The 21,485-nt window shown below is 46.0% G+C and overlaps 1 protein-coding gene across 1 annotated transcript in view; it reads left to right on the top strand.

Annotated features, from left to right (window-relative positions):
• GPN3 (GPN-loop GTPase 3) overlaps nucleotides 1-21,485 on the top strand; it is an 81,272-nt gene that overhangs the window by 33,380 nt on the left and 26,407 nt on the right. Inside the window, exon 5 of the mRNA XM_085633217.1 lies at nucleotides 3,073-3,188. Coding sequence (XP_085489343.1) covers nucleotides 3,073-3,188 — 116 coding nt within the window. The remainder of the gene's footprint in view (nucleotides 1-3,072; nucleotides 3,189-21,485) is intronic.

Below are 21,485 nucleotides of genomic sequence, written 5' to 3'. Positions count from 1 at the left end.
CATTGAGGCAGGTTAGGCAGAGATGGGACCTGGTCCTGGGACGGAATCTGGACGATGGGGAGTGGGCTCGAATGCTGGACCATCCCCGTAGAGTCTCGCGGAACTGTCGTTTAAAGACAATCCAGTTGTTCATACTTCATGCAGCATACCTTGCCCCTGCAACAATACGTAAGATGTACCCCTCGGCATCGGCGGCATGTCCGCGGTGCCACGCGCCAGACGCTGACTTGATGCACATGATGTGGAATTGTTCCAGGCTGCGGGCGTTCTGGACTGAGGTGACGCGGGAGCTTGCGGCGGTAACTGGACGCACCCCCTGGGACACCATTGAAGCCTGTCTTCTGGGGTTATTTCCCCTCCCCAAAAAGGCAAAGCTAATGCGCAGATTCGCAGGGCTGGTTCTGATCTTGGCGAAGCGCATGATAACGAAACACTGGAAGTCAGCTCGGGCAACGAGAATTGAAGCTTGGCGCGAGGAGGTGGGCAGGGGCGGAACGGGAGGCATTATACCAGGAGGAATACCGGGGCCTGAGGAAACGACCGATAGCACTGGACTGGGCTCAACTGATGGAACAATTTAAGGCAATAGAAGCCCTAGATCCCACAATGTCACAAAATGCTATGCGAGTAAGTGGGGTGGACGCGTGAACGCAGGGGGTCGCATGGCGCTGGCGGAGCAGGGTAGGTGTTGCAGCGGTGAGCCCCGCCTATTATCAGAGAGCTCGTCAACCTCCTGGGTGTGGGGTTCCCTCCTGGCTCCCTCCGTGAACTGGCCTTTCCTTCCAACCTCCCCCCCACCCCCCCCCCCTCCGGGGGGATTAGCCTCCCTGTCCCCTCTTCTGCCTTCCCTTTATGTGACCTTTGCCCCCCCCCTCAGTCTCTTCCCCCCCCCGTCCCTGCCTCTCCCCCTCCCCCCCCCCTCCCTTCCCCTTCCTCCTCCCCCACGGTTGGGGGCAACAGAGCTGGGTGGACACCTGCCGCTACTACATTTTTACTAACTAAAAACCAATGTTTTTAGTTAGTTTTGGGTTGGGGGGAGGGGGGTGGTTGTGGGGTAGGGCTATATTGAGTATTGTACTGTTCTGCTCTCTGTAGGTGCAGGACAAACCACTCAGGGTGCGGGCTACTTGTCTCGTTTGCCTACACTCATTGACAATGTTGGAAATGCAGTGGCGCATTGCTGAGGTGGTGGATCTTTGTCACTTGGATATCCGATTGTAGACCTTTTGGTTTTTGTTTACCGTAAAATGCACAGATGACACATGGATACCGGATGTAAATGTGATTGCTTTTGTCTGATGCTCAATAAAGATATTTTCAAAAAAAAAAAAAGTCTTGTCTAAGACAGTGCATGTGCTGTCTGTTGCAAGTAATATTGTTCGCGTAACCTCTTCGGTGCTCATGACGTCTCCCGGCCGTCATGAGTCACGATGGGCGTGTGCGGACGACGGCCGGGAGACGTCATGACCACGCCCGCGATCGGAATGTCAGCACTGCTGGAGCGCTGCGGAGGAATTTGCGCCGCAGCGAAGAGGTTATAGTGGACTTAGAGCCATTGCCATTGGTTGGCTTTGTCACTTGCAGTTACGACTTATTGGTCAACATCTCTGGGGTGTTCTTCCACTTCCGGTGTTTGTCCCTTTCCACACGGACCCATTACTTTTATCCTTTCACTGTTCCATTTTCAGATGCTACTTTTTCTTTTAGTTTAAGAAATCTAAAAGGGTGTGTGTTTTCTAGCATTCTTCCACATGTACTGTGTTCCTCTTTCTCACTAATGTGTTTCTACCCTCACCCTCACTCCCTCAGTTGACGTTTTTCCTTTTGCCCTCCTTCTCTTGCCACTCTGGCTTCCCTGAGCCCCTTTAATTGTCTGTATACTTTTACATCCCCATCCATTGCCTGTTTGCTTCCCCATCCCCGCCTGCCCATCTTCCTTTGACCGTTTGTTTCTTCGTCTCTGCCCGCCCATCTTCTGTTGACCGTTTGCTTCTCCATCCCTACCCACCCTCTGTTGTCCGGTTGTTTCCCAATCCACGCCCACACACTCTTCATTGTCCGTTTACTTCCCCATCCCCCACCCTCTGCTGTCCATGTGCTTATCTATTGTGTCTCTCACTTATCCTCCTCTCCCACACCCACAGCCTTCTCTGGCTAGGTGCCTGCCATGGGCTGCTCACACCCTTTTTCACACTGACAATTATTTGCTTTTAATTCTTCAATTTACCCTTCTAACATGCTGTTTCGTCTGGTGCAATGGTAAGTTAAAATGGCCATCTTGCGTCCTGACGGACACACACGTCATGGCACACATGTCCATGTCAGAAGTGTGCATTGGGATGCGTGCATGCGGCATGATGCAGGACTTTTATCTGGAATTGGTTTTGTGGTAGGAAACCCATTTCAATATTACCAGCTATGCATGTGCATGCCTCTCAATGCATTTGTTTGCATTCTGGGGCAAGCAAGCAGTGGCAAAGCCAATATTTCGCCCATTTAAAGTCGGAAAGGGTAATAAACACTGGCAGTGTCAACAGATTTTTATTCACTTCTTACCCCACCAGCTTTCTTTTACCTTTGTTATGCACACAGGATCCTAGATAAAAGCTTCAGTGCGGTGTCATGTACAAAACCTCGAATAGTGTTAATTAAGAAGACCAATTCTGATCAAGTAGTAATTTTGGAATTCTTATTGATATTATGATTCTTTAGATTTAAATGAGGAAACCTTGAACAAAATGACTTGCTTATAACTAGCCATGTTTTTATTTGATATTTGTGTTTTCTCTGAAACTTTACAACAAAAAGTCGAACATTTTGTAACATTTTACTGGATTGTGAGTTTAATCAAAGTACCCTAAACAAGTACAGATAGGTGGCACTAGCAAGGTTATCATTGCAAGTTTTCATGAACATGTTGCTTTGGAGGGGTCTTTTTTTATTTCGTGGTGGTTTTGATGAGTTACCCGCTTTTTTTAACACTTTATATAAGTGGATGGACAGTTGCAGATATAAATATTAAAATATAATGTAATAAAAATGTTGCAATCATATTTTTCTTTTAATCTTTAGTTTATTTCTGGCGTCCTGGCAGCCCTCAGTGCAATGGTATCATTGGAGATTCCGCAGATTAACATAATGACAAAGATGGACCTGTTGAACAAGAAGGCTAAAAAAGAAATAGAAAAGTAAGTTTTGATAAAGTGTTGAAACTTGACCTAGTAATGCAGTGTAATATTTCGGCTGTGCTCTAAACTGGATAGCAGCTTACTTCATGTTGATATTAGGGAAAATCCAGAAATAACTACAGTATTGCTATTTACATTGCAGTTGAAACTGAAGAAATCTGCTCTCTAGGTACTGACTGCGGTTAGATGTGCAGAAAGCCGATACATCTAACATGAAACGAGCAGGACCTTGTGTAAAAGAATGTGGATGGGTAGGATGTCTGACGGCATTAAGGCACATTATCAGGAAAGTGTCTGAGGCTAGAGTTCAGGGTTTTCTGAAATTCCACATATATAATTCTTAAGTTTTTTTTTTTTTTCCTTTTTAGCAAACTCTGGCAGGTCGTCATAAGCTGAAACAATGTGTGTGAGCATAAAATCCTTTATGAATGGCCCCACCTTTTTAGTTGTTCACTCTATTAAAGTCCAGTATGGAGCATTCACTGTGTTTAATATTACTAATATAAATCCAAACCCCATGTTAGTCTTGGTCCCTGTCTGACTATGGAGGGCATGGAGCAACGAGGAAGAGACCTCAGACCTCGTCTACTGGTAGTACCTCGTATGCATTTTCCCGGTCACCTCTCCAGCGTTCTCTCACTAGCGTATTTAGGAGTGCACATTTAATTTCACCACCATCCTTTAAGAGTAGATGATATTCTCAGGTCTTGATATTGAAATGCCATCACGTGGAACTCATAAGAACCTATTCTTCCAACAAGCAGAATTTTTAAACTTGAAAAAGGTAATTGGGGCAAATTGCTACTGCAGAGCTGCCCTCCCTGTTTTGCCAGTTGAAAAAGCATTTAGGGTCTTACTGGAAGCTTGAAGCTGGTGATTACAAATATGCACCAAGTGCAAATGTTATAACTATACAATGACCAGGTTGGAATAGGACTTGCAACCTCTTTGCATTTAAGGGTCACATCCTAAGATCCCAGAGATTAATTTGTGGGTGTGTGTGTATATATATATATGTGTATGTATGTATGTATGTGTGTGTATATATATATATATATATAATGTATAGCTGTAGTAGTAGGACTGTTACCAGTTCTGAAATATGCTTATGTGAAAGTAGCTCAACTCACTTGAAAACAGTAAAGGAAAAATTCAGATTCTATCTACCATCGTATGATTGCACAAATTTAGAGATGTACAAACACTCACCATTGGTTCTCATGAACATGAGCCCTGGGGGTAAAAACCATGCTTTTTATACTTTGAAATTGTGTGCTTTCTTGTCCTTTGGTATTGTACTTGTCCAAATGAGATAGAGAGTTTGCTAATGGATACAAAGTCGTGACAATGTCATCTTGGGCATATCGCACTGGGGTCAAGTTTCCTATTGAAGCTGGGATAAAGCTTAACCAACTTTTCTGCAACCTGCTCGGCTTAGCCTACTTTCTCGCCAGTGATTATCTTTTATCTAACTTGCACTATCGAATTAACACATGGACCCTATTGCAAGATGGCAGCTTGTTAACGGAACTTTACTGGCTGGCTGCAAAATCCTTTCTCCTCCTTCTCTGGAAGTCCCAATGGGCTTCCCTGCACAGCTGTATGTCAGGTAGATGATTGCCCAAGTGAGCTCCTCCTTTCTCAAATGCCAGGGCTGTGAAGGCTTAATGGTGCTGTTAGCTGATTCTGGGCCACAAAACTGGAATCCGTGGTTGCTGCCATCTTTGTTTATAATCTGGATGGAGCAGTTATTTTGTGATCCTGTGACCTGTGACATTCTCCTCTTTCTGATTGCTCTCATCATAAGCTTAGCCTCTAGCAGATTAAAGTTCGCTGTGTCTCCTATAGGGGATGCCTCATCTGGAGGCATTGAAATAATAGAAATCTGTGTAGATTGAAATCTAATTCCAGTTCAAAGAATGGTCGGGAAGAGTATTGGGTGATTAACTCCCTAAGTTAGCTTATACCAATTGGGTTCCATACAGGAAAACCCTTAAAAGAGAATACTTGGACTAGGCATATCCATAGTCGTAGGGGAGTTTCACCCGTCAACCTGCCACTCTACTGAATTGATTTGAGCCATAGATTAAGGGTCTGTTAAGTAGCCGTTGGCAAACCTAGATGTAGGTGCCCTCTATAGAGTTATTGCAAGGGAGAATGGTCTCCCAACACTCACCTCTCAGACCAATAAGCTTGGTCTGCCTGCTTGAATTCAACCCAGTCATTGATGGCAATTAAGCGTGCTGCCCAGTAGTATGATTAAGTGTCCATCATTCCGAGCACACTGTCCTATGGAGACCTGTTGTATCTTGCCATGAAGACACATGGGACTTGCTGCCCTAAAAGAACATTGGGAGCATCAAACTGAGTCCCTGAAAGACAAAGGAACCTATATGATGTAGCTACTTCTGAAGAACGTAGAGTATTTTAGGTAAGAACACCATTTTGAAGAGTGTCACCCATGAATGTATAAAGGGACCTAGAACCAATGACTTAAACACCTTTTAAAGAAGTCACAAGGCTAATATTACCCAACCATCATTGAGATTTTTTGCATGTCACAGATACCTAAATAGTTTCCCACCTGAGCTCCAGGGCACAGAGCATCTCCGCAGGAAATCCCTGAACCAGTTGTATAACCAATTTGAACCAATTACTCCTATATTTAAATGAATCTGTTAAGCTGCATTACTTCAAGGCAGAAAACGGCGTTCTTGTAGCGTTTCCCCGCTTAGTAGGAAATCGAGAGGACAAGATAACATCTACCCTCACTCTTTTCATTTACAAAGTATATAGCATTCAAAAATAGGGCCTGAAGTGTATTCAGAAGCCTATTATATCTTGGGTTTCAAATGAATTGTCCCAGCCTACAGAATCAAAGGCTCTTTCGAAGTTGACTGATAAGGCCAGTGGGCCCTCCAGTCTAAATGAAAGAGCTATTGCATTATGTAGGCATCTAATGTTATGCAGCATTAATCTGCTCTGGTCCATTTTAACAAAAGTATGAATGCATGGAATTAAACAATTAGTGAGCATTTTAGCTAAAATCTTGAACTCATGGTTTTAGAAAAACAAAAAAATAGGCCTATACAAGACACTTGTCAGCAGGCTCTTCAAGTTTGAGTACTGTAATGACAGATTTTCGTAAATCAGTTGGGAGAGCCCCATACTATTGTGCCGTAAGGAACACCTTATGAAGATGATGAACTTGTTTGGATGAGAACCCCTTAAACAGTTCTGCTGAGATCACATTAGATCCAGGAGTCTTACAGAACACAAGTTATTGCCTCACAAAACTCCTTGGCCGACTGTTAAATCTATATGATCTCTAAGTGGCTGGAGGAGGAATGGTAAAGGGATATCTTGTATGAAGGAACTTCTCTCTTTGGCCCTGTTTGGAACTTTACTTGTATAGCCTCTCATAAGCGAGTGCCACCATTTGACATTCATTCAAGAGGTTCCCAGCTATATTACATATTTTGGCTATGTGGCAAGAGGGATTGTGCTGCTGATTCAACCAATAAAGTAGCCTGCCATGTTACTACATTTGTAGAAGTGGCTCTGGGAAGCAAATAATCGATTCTTGGTCTCATTTTTAATTGTTGACTAAAGGTGATTTGGATACATGGTTGTTGACGGTGCCATGCTTGAGTTCTAACTCCAGGAGATAGACTCCAGTTGTGCAAACTCTTCATGCTTATTTTTTTGTCGAGACCTGCATCCAATCATGATCACATCAATGCTAGTCATTTTCTGCACGACTAGCTTCAGATCACTCTGCAGCCTGCTAATTTGCACGTATCAGACATCACCCTCCAGAGCTCAGATTATGATGATCCCTACCTCCTGATATTGCTGGACCTAGTTGCTTTCGACACAGTCAACCATCCCACTGCCATCCACACCCTAGGACTCAAATGAGATTCAGTGGCAGTGTCCTTCACTGATTTTCCTCCTACGTTTCCTAACAGCCAATTGATTCACACGGGTCCCTGAAGATCCCCATCTAATGCAGAGTTCCCCAGGGTTCCATACTGTGTCCTGTCATCTTCAGCATCTACTTTGAACACCTTTGTGCTCTACTCGCATATAACAGCATCACCATTTACCAATCTGCTCATGATACACAACTCTACTAAAAATCTCTGCCACTTCAGACATCCAATGCCTCCAGGACTAACTGCACCTCATCCAGACATAAATGTTCAGTGCCTACCTGAAGCTCAACACCACCAAGTCAAAATTCCAGTTAAATGCCAAGAACAACAAACAGCAAATTGCACAAACCTGGCTCAATGACATGAACCTGGACAGATTTGAATCCAAACTTTCACTGAATGCCAAGCCACTTGGCTTTATCCTGAACAAAAACCTTGCACTTTTCCATCTATGCATCCAGGATCTAGAAAAGTGACCCTGTGTCCATCAGAACCGTCTCGGCACTGCTCAATTTAGTATAGCACTATACAAATACTACATACATATATAAGCAGTGGTGCTCCCTCAAATTACTGGTTTAAAAGCCTCCCAAAGCACAACATGTGAATCAGCTGATCACTCATTAGTTTGTATAGTAAGAGTTTGATTTTCTGCAAGTTAATCCGATAAGTTTTCATCTGTGAACCACCAAGATTCCAGCCTCGACACCTCTTTTTGTTTTAAGGAATCCTGATTTCACAGTACATCATGACTTGAGAGTGATCAGATCTACATCTAGGGAGGATGCACACTTAAAGACGAGGTTCATGTCTGCATGGGGTATAATGAAATTATCCTATTTGGAGGCTTTATGAGCCCTCCAAAATGTGTATGTTTTGGTGGTGGGATGTACCATAAGCCACCCCTCTGTGAGGCCCAAAGTGGTGGTGAAGTCTGAGAGGGTAGGCTGAGGGAGTGTCTGCCTAGTCCCTTAATGTAAGACACCATTAAAGTCCCCTGCTACCAACAGAATACCTGGTGGAGCCTCCAGTATCACTAAAGAAGGAATTAGACACTGTGTGTGGGACATATACTTTTAGACAAGGGAGGGTATGACCCCATAGAGCATGACCCTGAGGATCCTAACGTGCATTAGATAGGTAAGGGCGAGTTCTACTGGCGAAAGAAAGTAACCTTTTGAGACCCTATGGTATAATCAAAATTTAGAACGTTTGTGAATCCATAGCTCCCTAAAAAGGGACCAGATAGGCACAGAGAAGTCTTTTGAAGCATCTATATATTTGTAGCTTTGTGAGCCATGCCTCTCGCCACTTAATTTTGTTCTTTAACTCATTGACGTTCCTGGATAGAACCCAGAGTTAGGATATTTCGGGCATAGCTGTCATGTTATTTCTTGATTGTTGGAGCTCCCCGCTTACAGGAGTCCCAGGAATGTCTGTAGGTGCTGTCCCTGAAGGCCACAAGTGTGAAACTAAAACTTACAAACAATCCAAAAAATCCCGCAACTCTACAGTTCCAAATTGAAGTGGGTGTGACTTTGTCCCTGAGATTGTTTGTTACAGACACTGAACTCGATTCCTTTTTGAAAATATAGAAATTGGAACCGAAACCTATTTATTTAACATTTCAAACCATCATGTCAAGACAGTACAAAAGAGATGGACACTTTGCCACTTTCATTACAGTACATTTTCGCAATTGTTAGTAGTTCAACTGTTCGAGATATTAGACAATGCACTAATCCAGTAGGTAGAGAGGTACATCATGGCGATTTGTATGAACGCAATGCAAGCCTCATTCCCCCACAGTTTCGTCACCATCCCCTCTGGCAATAGTATACGCACTGTACAGCACCCAAAAGTTCTTGGGTCTACTACGGGGTGGTAGGAGCTCACTGAAATTTTCCGTTTGTATGCAACAATATAGCATATCTGAAGTCCATTGGGCCTTTGTAGGGAGCGGCCCTTTTGACCAACAAATCGCCACTCTGCGTTTGGCTATTAGCAACCCCATGTCCACTAACCTGCGCAACCCTGCAGGTAAAGGTTTAGAGAAGCCAAGTAATGCCAGGGCTGGCTCTGGCGCAAGCACACTTCCTGTAATCTCAGACACCGCTAAAAACACTCTTCCCCCCCCCAAAATGTTGCTACTCCCGGACAGAACCATGCCAGATGCATGAAGTCCACCACCTGCTTGCTGCAACGCTTGCACTTAGATTCTTCCCTCAAGCCATACCTACAAAGTCTCTAAGGAGTGTAATAAACTCTATTGAGATATTTAAAATGTATCAATCGATGTCTACCGTTGAGGGAGACTTTTTTCGTGTTAGTGCAACAGTATGACCACACATCGTCTATATCTTTGTTCAAGTCTCTTTGCCATGCCAAACGAGCCTTTGTATAATAGTTCCTCTTGTAGCCCATAGTGTGGTTATACATTTTGGAGATCAGTCTAGCAGGTATTTTTGTTTTTATGACTAGTGAAAGTGCCGGCGGTTCCGCCAGATCAGACCCCAATAGTTGAGTCAGAGCATGCCAGGTCCTATGGAATTGAAACCTGGTTAGGAGTGAGGGCTCGTCCGCCCCCAAAGCTACAGTGTCCCAAGTTTTAGCTGTGCCGTCCTCAAACAAGTCTCCTACCGTATGGATCTTAAGGGAAGCAAGCGCACTCACAACACCCCTGTCTTTACATGGAGGTAACCACTGACACCATTCCAGCGGGGTCAAAGGCGAATACAAGATAGCCCCGGCTTCCAACTTTAGAAGGTGATGCCAGGCATGGGTGGTTGCATTAATCGAATCTAGTATTCTAGTTCTACGGTCAGAAGGAGTAAACCGCTTCATAGGCAGTGGGAGAGGTGAAGTAACCTCCCTTTCAACGCATAAGTGGGGAATGTCTGTCGAGCCATGCATCCAGAGGGAGGCGTGCGCACACTGCGCCGCTCTATAATAGAGATCAAAATCCGGCGCCCCTAAACCCCCCATGTGATAAGGTAACGTAAGGATTTGCCACTTAACTCTCGGTTGTTTGTCTGCCCAAGCCAGTTTGACCATAATAGTGTTGAGTAGCTTAAAAAATACCCCAGGGAGCCCCATGGGAATATTTGTGTATAAAAACAGAAACCTGGGGAGAATTACCATTTTCATGATAAGATATTCTACCAAGGAGTGATAACGGCAAACAAATCCAGTTGTCTACTTCATCTTCCAGTTTATTGATCAACAGGCTGTAATTCTCCCTAAAGAGTCAGAGTGCACCTGAATCCCAAGGTACCGCACAGTCATTTGACCATTGTAACGAATAATCAGGTTCAAACTGAACAGTGGCTGAGGTCAGAGGGAAAATTATAGACTTAGACCAGTTAACACGCAGCCCTGAAACTCCCCCAAAGCGAACTATGTTGGGTAGCACCGAGGAGAGGTGCTTTTCGGGGTCGCGAATATAGAGAAGCGTGTCATCCGTATATGTCGACACTAAGTTCATATCCAAGAATATATATACCTTTATAGTTATGGTATTCACGAAGTGCACAGGCCAGAGGTTCAGCCATCAAAGCGTAAAGAATTGGGGAAAGTGGGCAGCCCTAACGGGTGCCTCTAGTAATACTGATAGAGTCCGTGACCAGGTCGCCGATTTTAATTCTAGCTGTAGGTGCACAGTTCAGAACGCCTAGCAACTGCAAGAAGACCTCCTCTAGCTCCATCCGAAGTAAGACCTGCCTCATGTAGGGCCATTCCACCGAATCGAAGGCCTTCTCCATATCGAGAAACACCGCCACCGCAGAGATGTCTGGTTTTGGTATGTTGGAGGGCACCAAATACCGTACGCAAATTATATGTGAGATTGCGACCCGGAACAAATCCTGCTTGTTCAGGGGCTACCAGCAGCGGAATCAAAGGGACCAACCTGTTCGCTAGGATCTTGGCGAAAATTTTAGTGTCAACATTAAGCAAGGAGAGTGGCTGGTATGACGAGCACTCCTCAGGGGGTTTACCTGGCTTGAGCATAGCTACAATTATTTGCTCTCTCATCGTTGGGGGCATCGTGCCCGACGCGCACACATCATCGACTAGCATAATTAGGTGTGGTAGCAACAAGTCAAGAAAGGTCTTGTAAAAGTCTGCAGTCAGGCCGTCGGTCCCTGGTGCGGTACCCGACTTCATATTGGACAAAGCCAGAAGGATCTCATCTTTTTCCAACGGACGCATCAGAAACTCACGGTGGGTGTTAGTAAGCCAGGGTAGCTTGATGTATGGTAAGTATTCTAAAATTTACCCCTCCGTGCCTGAACTACTTGTAGTGTAACGATTCGAATAGAACTGTCTGAATCTCTCAGCTATAGCCTTATCATCCGTAAGGAGAGTACCATCCGCAGCCTTAATTTCCGTCACGGCAGCTTGTTCGCGGCGTTTCTTTAATAACTGGGCAAGCACCTTGCCTGGGCGTTCTCCCTCTCCATAAGTACATGCTGTGGCGTATTTCACAAGATGCTTGATTTCAGCATCCGCCGTATCGTGGAATTCCTCCAGTTGGGACTTGAATGCATTCTGTACCGCTTCACCCGCTGCCTGTTGCAGTCGCGCCTCTAGATCTGACAGAGTAGTCTCCAAATCTGTAAGCCTCTTGCGCAACGCCTTAAGAACACCTGAGTGCTTAGACATGGTAACCCCGCGTATATACACCTTGAATGCTTCCCACATCACCTGAAAACTGTCAACGGAGCCCACATTTTTGTCAAAGTAAATTTCTATCTCTTCGGCTAGCTCAGCCCTAAAAGTCTTGTCCAACAGTGAATATGGGGGGAATCTCCAAGTGAAGGGTGATAGTTTTCTGAGGGATTTCCAGTATCATCATCACGGGAATGATCCGAGAGCGTATGGGGCAGCACCTCACATGCTCCCGTACGGTCATACAGCTGTCCTGTGGCCAACCAGTACTCTATACATATATGTAAATTGTGATATGCCGAGTAATGTGTAAACCTCCCTTTGTCAGGGAACCGTTGCCTCCATACATCGTGCAGGTCCATTTGTAACCTAATACATTCAAGCGCCCTCGCTGCTGCAGTGATATTTCTATGTGCCCCCCCCCCCCAGATCTGTCCCTAGCAGGATTTAAAACTAAATTGAGATCACCGCCCCACAGTTGTTGTGTCACCCAAAGCCCATTCAGCCTCTCAGCCAGTGCCCTGTAGAAGTCCGGAGAATCATAGTTGGGACCGTAGACATTAACAATGAGTATGTCCATTCCTCTCCTCCGGCATCTAGATATCACAAATCGACCATCAGAATCTGAGACAAGGGGTTCTAGTTCGAGTAGTGACTTAGGGCGGACCCATGTAAGTACCCCCCGGGCATGTGAGGGAAGCCCGCAGCATGAGAAGCGCCCTGAATACCTCTACACTGGAGCATGGGGCTAGTAATTGGCAAATGTGTTTCCTGCAATAAAGCTACGTCAATCTTGTGTCTTGTCAAGTAAGCCAGCACCTTCCTACGTTTCCTGTGATCATTTAATCCCCTCACATTCCAAGTAAGGGCACGTATATAGCCTTGTGTTATCCCACTGTGGGAAGAGTCACCAACCGCACCAGTGTCATGCGAAGTTAATCTGTCAACATTAGCCATAAGAACCTACCATAAATGCTAGTGTAGAAAAACGTGAGTAGCGTCCATAAACAGTGTCCTGTCCGCACCGCAAGCCATCTAAGAATATGAAGCATCTGACATTTGACATATAATCACCAAACAACACCCCAAATATGTGTTACATGGCAAAAAGAGTCTCAGATTCCCCCCCCCCCCTCCCACCACCACCACCACCAAGCAGGCTCATAGCCCCTAGGAAGAGGGAAGAAAGGAGAAAGAAAAAAGGAGGGGGAAAAAATGGGGCAAAAAGGAGGGGTATTTGGGGGGGGGGGGGGTTGAAAGACTGGTCATTGAGAACAGATTCCACATAGGACAAACAAAGCTCCTAGCCAGAACCCATGAGATAGGAGTCTTATCTGATCATAGGGCTGCGCGCATATCAGTCCTGTTCGTCCAATTCGCCGCCCTCTGCACCCTGCGATGAGGCCCTCTCCGGGCTGCGACGCTTGTCCCTGGACCATTCTTTCATAGCCTTCTGTAATGCTTTCGGGTCTGTAAAGATGCGTGACTGTCCCTGGCGATTAACCCGGAGTCTGGCAGGGTATAGCATAGCGTTGTCAACATTACTCACTCCAAGTAGTTTCTTCAATAGGGCAAATTGACGGTGCTACTCTTGAACTTTCATTGTAAAATTCGGGAACAGCGATATGACGGAGCCTTCGTATTGCAGTGGTCATCTGTCACTAGCGAACTTCAGCGCCGAGTCCCGGTCATGGTTTTGAAGGAGCTTTGCTATGATTGGTCTTGGTGGTGCGTCCAGCGAAGACCCAGGGAGCGGTGCGCCCTTTCAACAACAAACATAGGTGAGAAGGTCTCACTTCCCAGTAGTGTGACAAGCAGTTTTTGAACAAATTGTTCCATATTGTCAGTAGGGGTCGTCTCCGGAAGGCCCTTAATTCTGAGGTTGCAGCACCAGGACCGTGCTTCCAGGTCCTCCGTTTTGTCCTGCAGAACCTGGATCACTCTATCCAGTTGTTTGTGGCCAGCGTCCAGAGACGTCTGTGCCCCCCTCAACCTCCGAGACACGTCGCTCCGTCATATCTAACCGCTGTGCTTGTTTGTCCATCCTCTCTAACATTCTGTCCATACGATAGGAAAGAGAGTCCCATCTTGGAGCCAAGGTCCGAAAGACTACTGTGTAAACCCTTTTCCATTGCTGCCAGCATAGAACATATATCCCTCTCTGTATCCTCTGGGAGCGGTTCAGTGGTATTTTCACCATCATCTGCTGTCGTATCCTGCCCCTTAGATTTTTTTTTTTGCTGAAACGTGAGCTTGGGCTGCGTACGGTCCACCTTGCCCATTGTCAGGATAGTATATTCTAGTACCAGGACCAGAAGCGAAGTCTCTATGCACTACACCAGTGACAAAAATGCTCCACCCTATCAGCAGCACGCACAGCAATTACAGGGCACCAGGGACCAATACCCCACAACCTCACAGGTCTCGGCGTGTTGTGATCTGGACGGGCAGCAAGGCAACTCTCTGCCGGGTCTTCAACACCGCATCGCATCAGGGCGACAGCAGTGTCGGTCTACCCCGCGAACCTGCACGCACAACGTCGCTGGGGGGGGGGGGGGGACGTTCCTGCTGGCAGAATGAGGTGGTCTGATTTCCCTCTATCGCTACGCCGCTGCTGCACTGCCGTTCGGTACACTTCCTATGTAGGTTCTCCAATGGCGACCCTCAGTGCCACGACTCTTTCCCCTTCGGGGCCGCACCATCCCACGGCGCAACAGCAGACAAAATCAGCAGTTCGAGTCGGCACCGAGGTCCCGGCGGGGTCCGTTGCAAGGCTGAAGCACAGCCAGGGGAGGTCTCGCCACTCACCGGACTCCTACCGCTGCTCAGAACTCCGGTCCGGCGCAGCACAGCACGGCAGCTCGGGGCTTCAGGCCTACCCCTCGTGCGGCTTCCGGCAGCTCTCACCACGTCGTCCGGACTGGTAGCACTGCCCCCCCCCCCCCCCCCCCCCCATCATGCAGTGTGATTCAGTATTACATGCTTGCCCCAGGAAACATTCCAAGGCTTCTTAATGCAGAGACAGAAAGACAAGTGCCTCGATGCAAGTCAACAGCACCATAACATTGTGTGTGTGTGTGACTGCATCACAAGAGTATTGAACAGCCTATGAAAAAAAGCAGTGAAGTTCGTTCCAATGGCAGAGACGTCTCATCCCTCCTCCCCGACCTCTAGTCACCAGGCAACTTTCTCCAGAGTTTTCCACTAAAAACACTGGCCCGCCCATAGTCCCATCCCTCTAAGTATAAGGAGCACTGGACATGGCAACAACAAAAAAAATGCTCCCATTTATCAGATAGACAAATGAATAAACTGGGACAGCGTCGGCATCACATAATCTCCAGGCACCTAAAAACAAAAAAAATAACCTGAACTTGTGTAATGTAACTGCCACTTTTGTAAAGCGCTCCAATACCTTAGGGTCAGTCGAGGTTGTGCTCATAAAAAATGCTTTCAAAAATGTAATCTGACCTTGTTTAATGTAACTAGCACTCGTGTAAAGCTCTTCAACACCTTTGGGTTGCTTGAGTTAACGTTAAATAAACAAGCGTCGGAGAAAATGCGACCGGAGTTGCCCAAGTCTTGCCCTTACCAGTGCTGCAATATTGGGCTGCTTAAGGTCTGGTGACCGAGGCTCGCTTAAGCAACAAGTAACGAAGCAGGCGGGGCTTGGGGGAAATCCTTACACTTTGATGTCCAAGAAAATTAAAGAGGCGATTTCGAAAACCAGGTCTGACATTTCATCTCAGTATTTAAGGGGGTGGGGATTATGCGACAGGCGCCGAAGCTGAACCACCAAAGACGGGCAAACAATGTCACAAGCAGGAATCAAAGAAACAAAATAGTCCCCAAATGAACACCGAAGCGTAATGTTAACAGTAATTGGGCAGTGCTCTGTGGGAGGAAACCATACACAAAAGGAGGGACAAAGAGGGAAGGATTAACCACCAGCAAGCAAGCATTTTTGAATGACAATCGAAGGGACGAATAATAACGCAATTGCAGGCTGTAAGCCCACAGAGTGAATGAAGCATGCCTCGAAGAGACAGCGCATGTGCTACCTAGTTTTGACCTAAAAGTATTCAAGCCCTACATCCAGCGACCAACTTAGTGCCATCTAATGGTCATACTTAAAGTGGCACACCTCAAGTATGGATGAACGAGGTTATGCAGAGAGACCATGTGAGCAAGAACACTAATCGGCCCACCAGATCTATGCTCTCTACAACCACTCCATGAGCTTGACCAGGTGTAACGTTATGAAGCATCTCTCAAGTGGCACCAGCGAGTTCTAACTGGCCACTTAATTTATAGCTGTGTTGTCAGGGGTGTTTTTTTATTTATTTTTTATTCGGCTGGCTTTGCTTCAGCTCATTGTGTCAAGATTACTCCCCTGCTTTGGGCTACATGGCTGGGTTTCATCGACTAAGTCAGTCAACATGGTGTGCCCCATTCTTGTCTCTGGGCAGTTGGCTAAACCAAGTTTGGAACCACTACATTTCCTGGACCACCCTTTCTTTAACCGGCTGTCCTTATCTTCTTCGAGTGGAGTGTGTGTCTAAGAAAAAGCTCCCACACGCATCCCTACAATGGGCCTTTCTTCTATCCATTCTCATGTCTTCTCTGAGGTGTTATAAAAGGTGTCCTTGGACTGAAATATACCCTTGAATCTGGCTGGGTAGATGAGCATATATCGAATACTCCTAGCACAAAGTTTGGTTTACCCTTTCAAAGGATTTCCTCTGCAGCTGCACTGGCGAATGTTGTCCGGGAACACCATGATGCAATAGGAGTCCTTGTCCATGCCCTAGACTCTTTATTGTTTTCAGTATTGTAACTTGGACTTTCTAGTTCACTTCATTATCAATCATTGCTGTTAGGGTACTCTGGGAGTATGTTTTGAGGTCTGATCTCTGCGCATGCTTCACAATGAAACAGGTGTAAAGTGTGCCTGCTTGGGCGGTGCCATACAGCTATTGCTCCAGGAAATTCACTGATTTGTTCCCTTCAATGAACCCAACAATTCATATTTTGGTCTGCCTTTTTCTCCCTTCCACTTCCGACCATACCATCCTCTGGGATCAGAGCTACTCCAGGGTGTTATACATGTTGCATATTTTTCCTTTGGGTTACGAATGCTCCATGTCTTACTGGGCTGGGGGATGGGGGAATGAGATTTTGCATATATAATTTGTGAGTGGCAACTAGATGCAACCCTCCTGTTCTGCTAAGTGATGCTTTTAATATTTCGATCTTTGGTACATCATGCTTGTAACGCTACTGAATGTTTCATGATGTATTTCTTTTCAACATGCATTTTAGTCTTGTTTGGCTGGGTGGTGGTATTGGAGTAGATTGTGTCCTCACATGTTGTCTGGCTTGGAGGAGCTATTTTATTTATTTCAATATTTTTAAGCCATTCACATGACTGGCCAGTATATTCAGCCCTCCGGTAATGTAAAGTGATAATTTTAATATAGCGCCCATTGCTCTCAATATTATCTTCTTGGGGGAAAGTCAGGAGCCCATCTGTGGCATCATGGATTAAAATTATATTGTTTAATCCTTATCTGCTTGATGGTGGTTGTAATGGTTGCAGGTATTTGGCACCACATGTGTATCACTGCTGAATGATTCATGTTGTATTTTGTTGAAATGGCTTTCTCCAATTTGCATTGTAGTCCTGTTTGGCTTGATGGTGGTGGCAGTAGGTTTGTTGCTGAAGGTTGGGGTTTTCGGTGTGTGAGGTGGATGTTAGGGTATTTGGTGTGTTTAATGTTCAGAATTGCACTACAGATCTGTCCATGTCATAACTAATATTTAAATTCTTTACTATTTTAGACTCTTGTCTGTTGCCTTTGCCCTGATTGGGTTAGTTTGTACCACTTCACTTGCCACTCGCACACAGACATCCCATCTGTCTATTGGCCTAGAATGTCTGTAGATGGAATAACTCCTGCAAACTAGAAACATGCTTATCAAACCTTGACCAAAGAAACATGGATTTCCTTCCTCTTCTGATGCATGGTTTTATTACTTTGGTGGCACACGTTGATATTTTATCTCTTGCACAACCTATTTTAGAGGGGGCATCGATATTGATTTGTTGGTGATTTTACTTGTGCATTGGAGTACCTTGTCTGTTGTGAAAGGTCACTGTCTCGTAGTGTAGGATTTACAGTGTAGCCAGCAGATAACTATTGTCAACCTTTATGATAATCCCCAATTCTTTGATATCGTTTGAACTGGAATTCTCTGTTGCAACCCGGGCACCATATTGAGAGGCAGGGTTTCAACAGTGATTTAGACTCTTCCTAGATAAATTAATTACAACTGCTAAGCCTCTTGCTACTGCTGCTACAAAGTGAGCCTACACATAATAGACCAGAATGGGCTGCATGAGCTTTGAGATAACTGACATTGGGTGGCAGGGAGTTTAGCTTTTACATGTCTGCAGTTGACATGGTGGCTCACAAAATGTATTGGTTACTCTCATAAGACATGTAGCTGGATCGATGAAGTGACTAGTCTTTCTAGAACCGTTTTGGATCAGTCTCCAGAGAGGGTCACACTCTCCTTGTTTGAAGATACTCCACATTAACTTGGTTTGACCATAATTTAATAGTTCCAATTTAATGTGGGACAGTCTGGGAAGCGTTTAAAGTCTATATCAAAGCAAGATGAGGTTCTTAAAACTATAGTTGCCGGTCGGATCTGTCATAGACCCGGCTGCAGAGTCAAGTCAAAATATGTGGTGTTCCTACATAAAACTGTCTTAGTGGAGCTACTCCTGTTCCATGGGTGAGGACAATTATGCCAGGAGATATGGGGGAGTAGTGTTCCCAGGCAACACTGGGACCACCGTGGGTGTCTTTAGGGGGCATGTGGTAATACAGGATGAGGACAGTGGGCCTCGCTACAACATGGCTGAATCTTATATTTGTTTACTAGTTTCTGTTCCACCCTTTACTTGCCTCAATCCCTATGAAGAAGATCTAACCAGGATTATCGAAATGGAAGTGGTCTACCCATAGTTTATTTCAATGGTGTAAAAGCAAGGGGCATTGATAATCTGTGAGATTCCATCTAACAAAATGTCTGTCTACAGGCTTTAACAGTGTAATAAGAGTCAACCCGTAAACTCCAAACGGCTTCAACAACCCTTTTTCACAATACATTGGTGAGGGCTACTGCCTTTGATTGAACTTTTCATAATAAAAGGGTCATGTCTATGGCATCTGACTAATTTTCCCAGTGAACCAATAAGGCTTCTATTATCGTTGACTTTTCACCATCACAGGCCTACTATATCTAGTATAACCTTCCCCCATAAGGCAACTCTCAGGCAAACAGAATTATATCAATATGCATATAATTAAAGTTGGCAAAACAAATTTTAATCGCTCTGGAGACAGTTAACAAGGATTATCAAAATGCAGATCCTTTATATGCAGGGGTTGTCACCTGGAGGGGTGGGTGATCAAAATAAAAACAATTGCCTACTATGGTAATCTCCGATTCCATGTAGCAAAGTACCTGTCTACAAGCTTTAACACAAAATAATCAGACCGTTCTTAAAGGCCTATTGTCTTTAGCATATACCTTTAAAACTAAATAATTCAGACCTACTGCATTTTCACGTCACTTTCCATAGTCAACAGATCAGGCCTAACACCTTGACTATTGGTTAGCATTACCATTCCTGTTGTATTGAGCATAAGCTTTCCCACAAGGCAAAGGGTGCAACAATACATTCTTCAGTCGCTTGACAGAGCAGAAGCACTTCCATAAATTGTGCCTTTTCAAGCTATTTTCCTGTTCATTACATAAAGTGTGACAACTGCTGCTCTGTCAAGCCAGACCTGAAAAACACAAACCTCAAGTATGATGGTCGATTGCTGCACTGATCCATACACTTCAAGTGGTAGGCAATATTTCTAGTGGAGCAAGTCCCATATGACCACATGCTATCCAAAGGCCTGATTCTTGAGTGTTGAGGCACTGAAGTCTGACTCGGGTCCACAACAAAAGGTTACCAGGAGAAATCTACTCCTCTGAGGGTGCAGTGAGTTTTTCCAAGAAAATAATTTGGAGTGAATGCGGTGATATTTAATGAATAGAGGAAAAATATTTTTCCATAGATAGACTAAAAAATTTGCATTGCGCACGCATAAATGTACAGATGCTTGTACTTCTACAAGTGGAAATACTTACTGTTAGACCTGTCAGCCCTTTGGGTGGTCCCTCCTCTCCATTATTTATTTTGTCCCACTTTTGCCTCAAGCCCTGTTAGTATTTTTCCTTTTTGGGAACCACCAGACTTTAGTATTGATGCAGATTCAGGGAGCCATTTTATCTACCCCTGGAACTTCTGTCTGAGGGCCTGGAGCACAAAATGGTGGCCACCTGTGACATCATCAGAACCCACTGGAACCTACTAGAACCTTCTGCAACATTCTGGAGCCCTGTGACAGTTGGAGGCGGTTTAGAATGTTGGGAAGCTAAGACAGAGAGTTGGCAGTTGGAGCTGGCAGTTGGCACCTGACTGGTGAAGGGAGAGCAGCAGAAACCTGAAGGAGGAAGGAGTGAGGCAGCAGGGGTGGAAACTTGTGCCTGGAGTGGGGTCCATAAACCCACCCTTGATACTAGTCCCTACTGACTGAGCCCAGCCTGGAGCCCTGTGTGGGAAGAAGCAAGAAAAACCATCTTAAGGACCTGGACAGCAGGAACAGGCCTTAGAAGCAAAGAACAGCAAAGTCCTCACCTGATTATTGGTTTTCCTGGAGTCCGACGTCGAGAAGCCTAGAGACCCGGAGCCCGAGGTGGAGAAGCGGCGCTGACTGGAGAAGCGGACGTCGTACCCGGAGCCGCCAGAGGTCGAGAGAGGGCGCCGACGGAGGTCGTAGAGAGTACCAGAGGTCGAGGAGGAAGTCACCCGAGGTCGAGTGAGCGGCGTCGACGGGGGAGTGAAGTCCGCCCTCCGGAGTCGCCGGAGACCGAGGTGAAGCGTGCCGGAGGTCGGGAGTGGAGATCGCACTCCGGAGTCGCCGGAACCTGAGGAGAGGAGCACCGGAGGTCGGGAGTGGAGGTCGCACTCCGGAGTCGCCGGAACCTGAGGAGAGGAGCACCGGAGGTCGGGAGTGGGGATCGCACTCCGGAGTCGCCGGAACCTGAGGAGAGGAGCACCGGAGGTCGCCATCGGACCGGAGCCGCCTGAAGTCGACATCGAGCCAAGACTGCCCGACGTCATCGAATCGGAGATCGACATCGAGCCGAGACTGCCGACATCGAACCGGAACCGCCTATCGGCGTCGTCAAGAACTGACATTGTGCCGAGGCCGCCGACATCGAACCGGAACCGCCTCACGGCGTCGACACGACTCCAGCGGCGTCGGAGCTTCAGAAAAAGGGCAGTAAGTGGAATAGAGGGCGCCTAAGGCCCTGTGGAATCCTGAGAGACTATCCTAGGGGCTAGAGAGGTGCTGGAACCAGCTTGATTGTGCCAGGGGTGAGCTGAGACTAATTCAGAGGGGTTCTCTAGAATTCCCCCCCCTTGATCTACCTCAGTTTAGGCCTCAGCCTTGTCCAAGCCAGGGAGTAGACACCCTCAAGCCATCCATCTAACCACAAGCTGTGACTGGGCCAAATCAGCCCATAGAAATCTAAATGTGATCTGATTCTATGAGTGTCA

The sequence above is a fragment of the Triturus cristatus genome, chromosome 11 (genome assembly GCF_964204655.1).
Source record: "Triturus cristatus chromosome 11, aTriCri1.1, whole genome shotgun sequence".
In the NCBI taxonomy this organism is placed as follows: Eukaryota; Metazoa; Chordata; class Amphibia; order Caudata; family Salamandridae; genus Triturus; species Triturus cristatus.
This window is presented reverse-complemented; position numbering and strand designations above follow the sequence as displayed.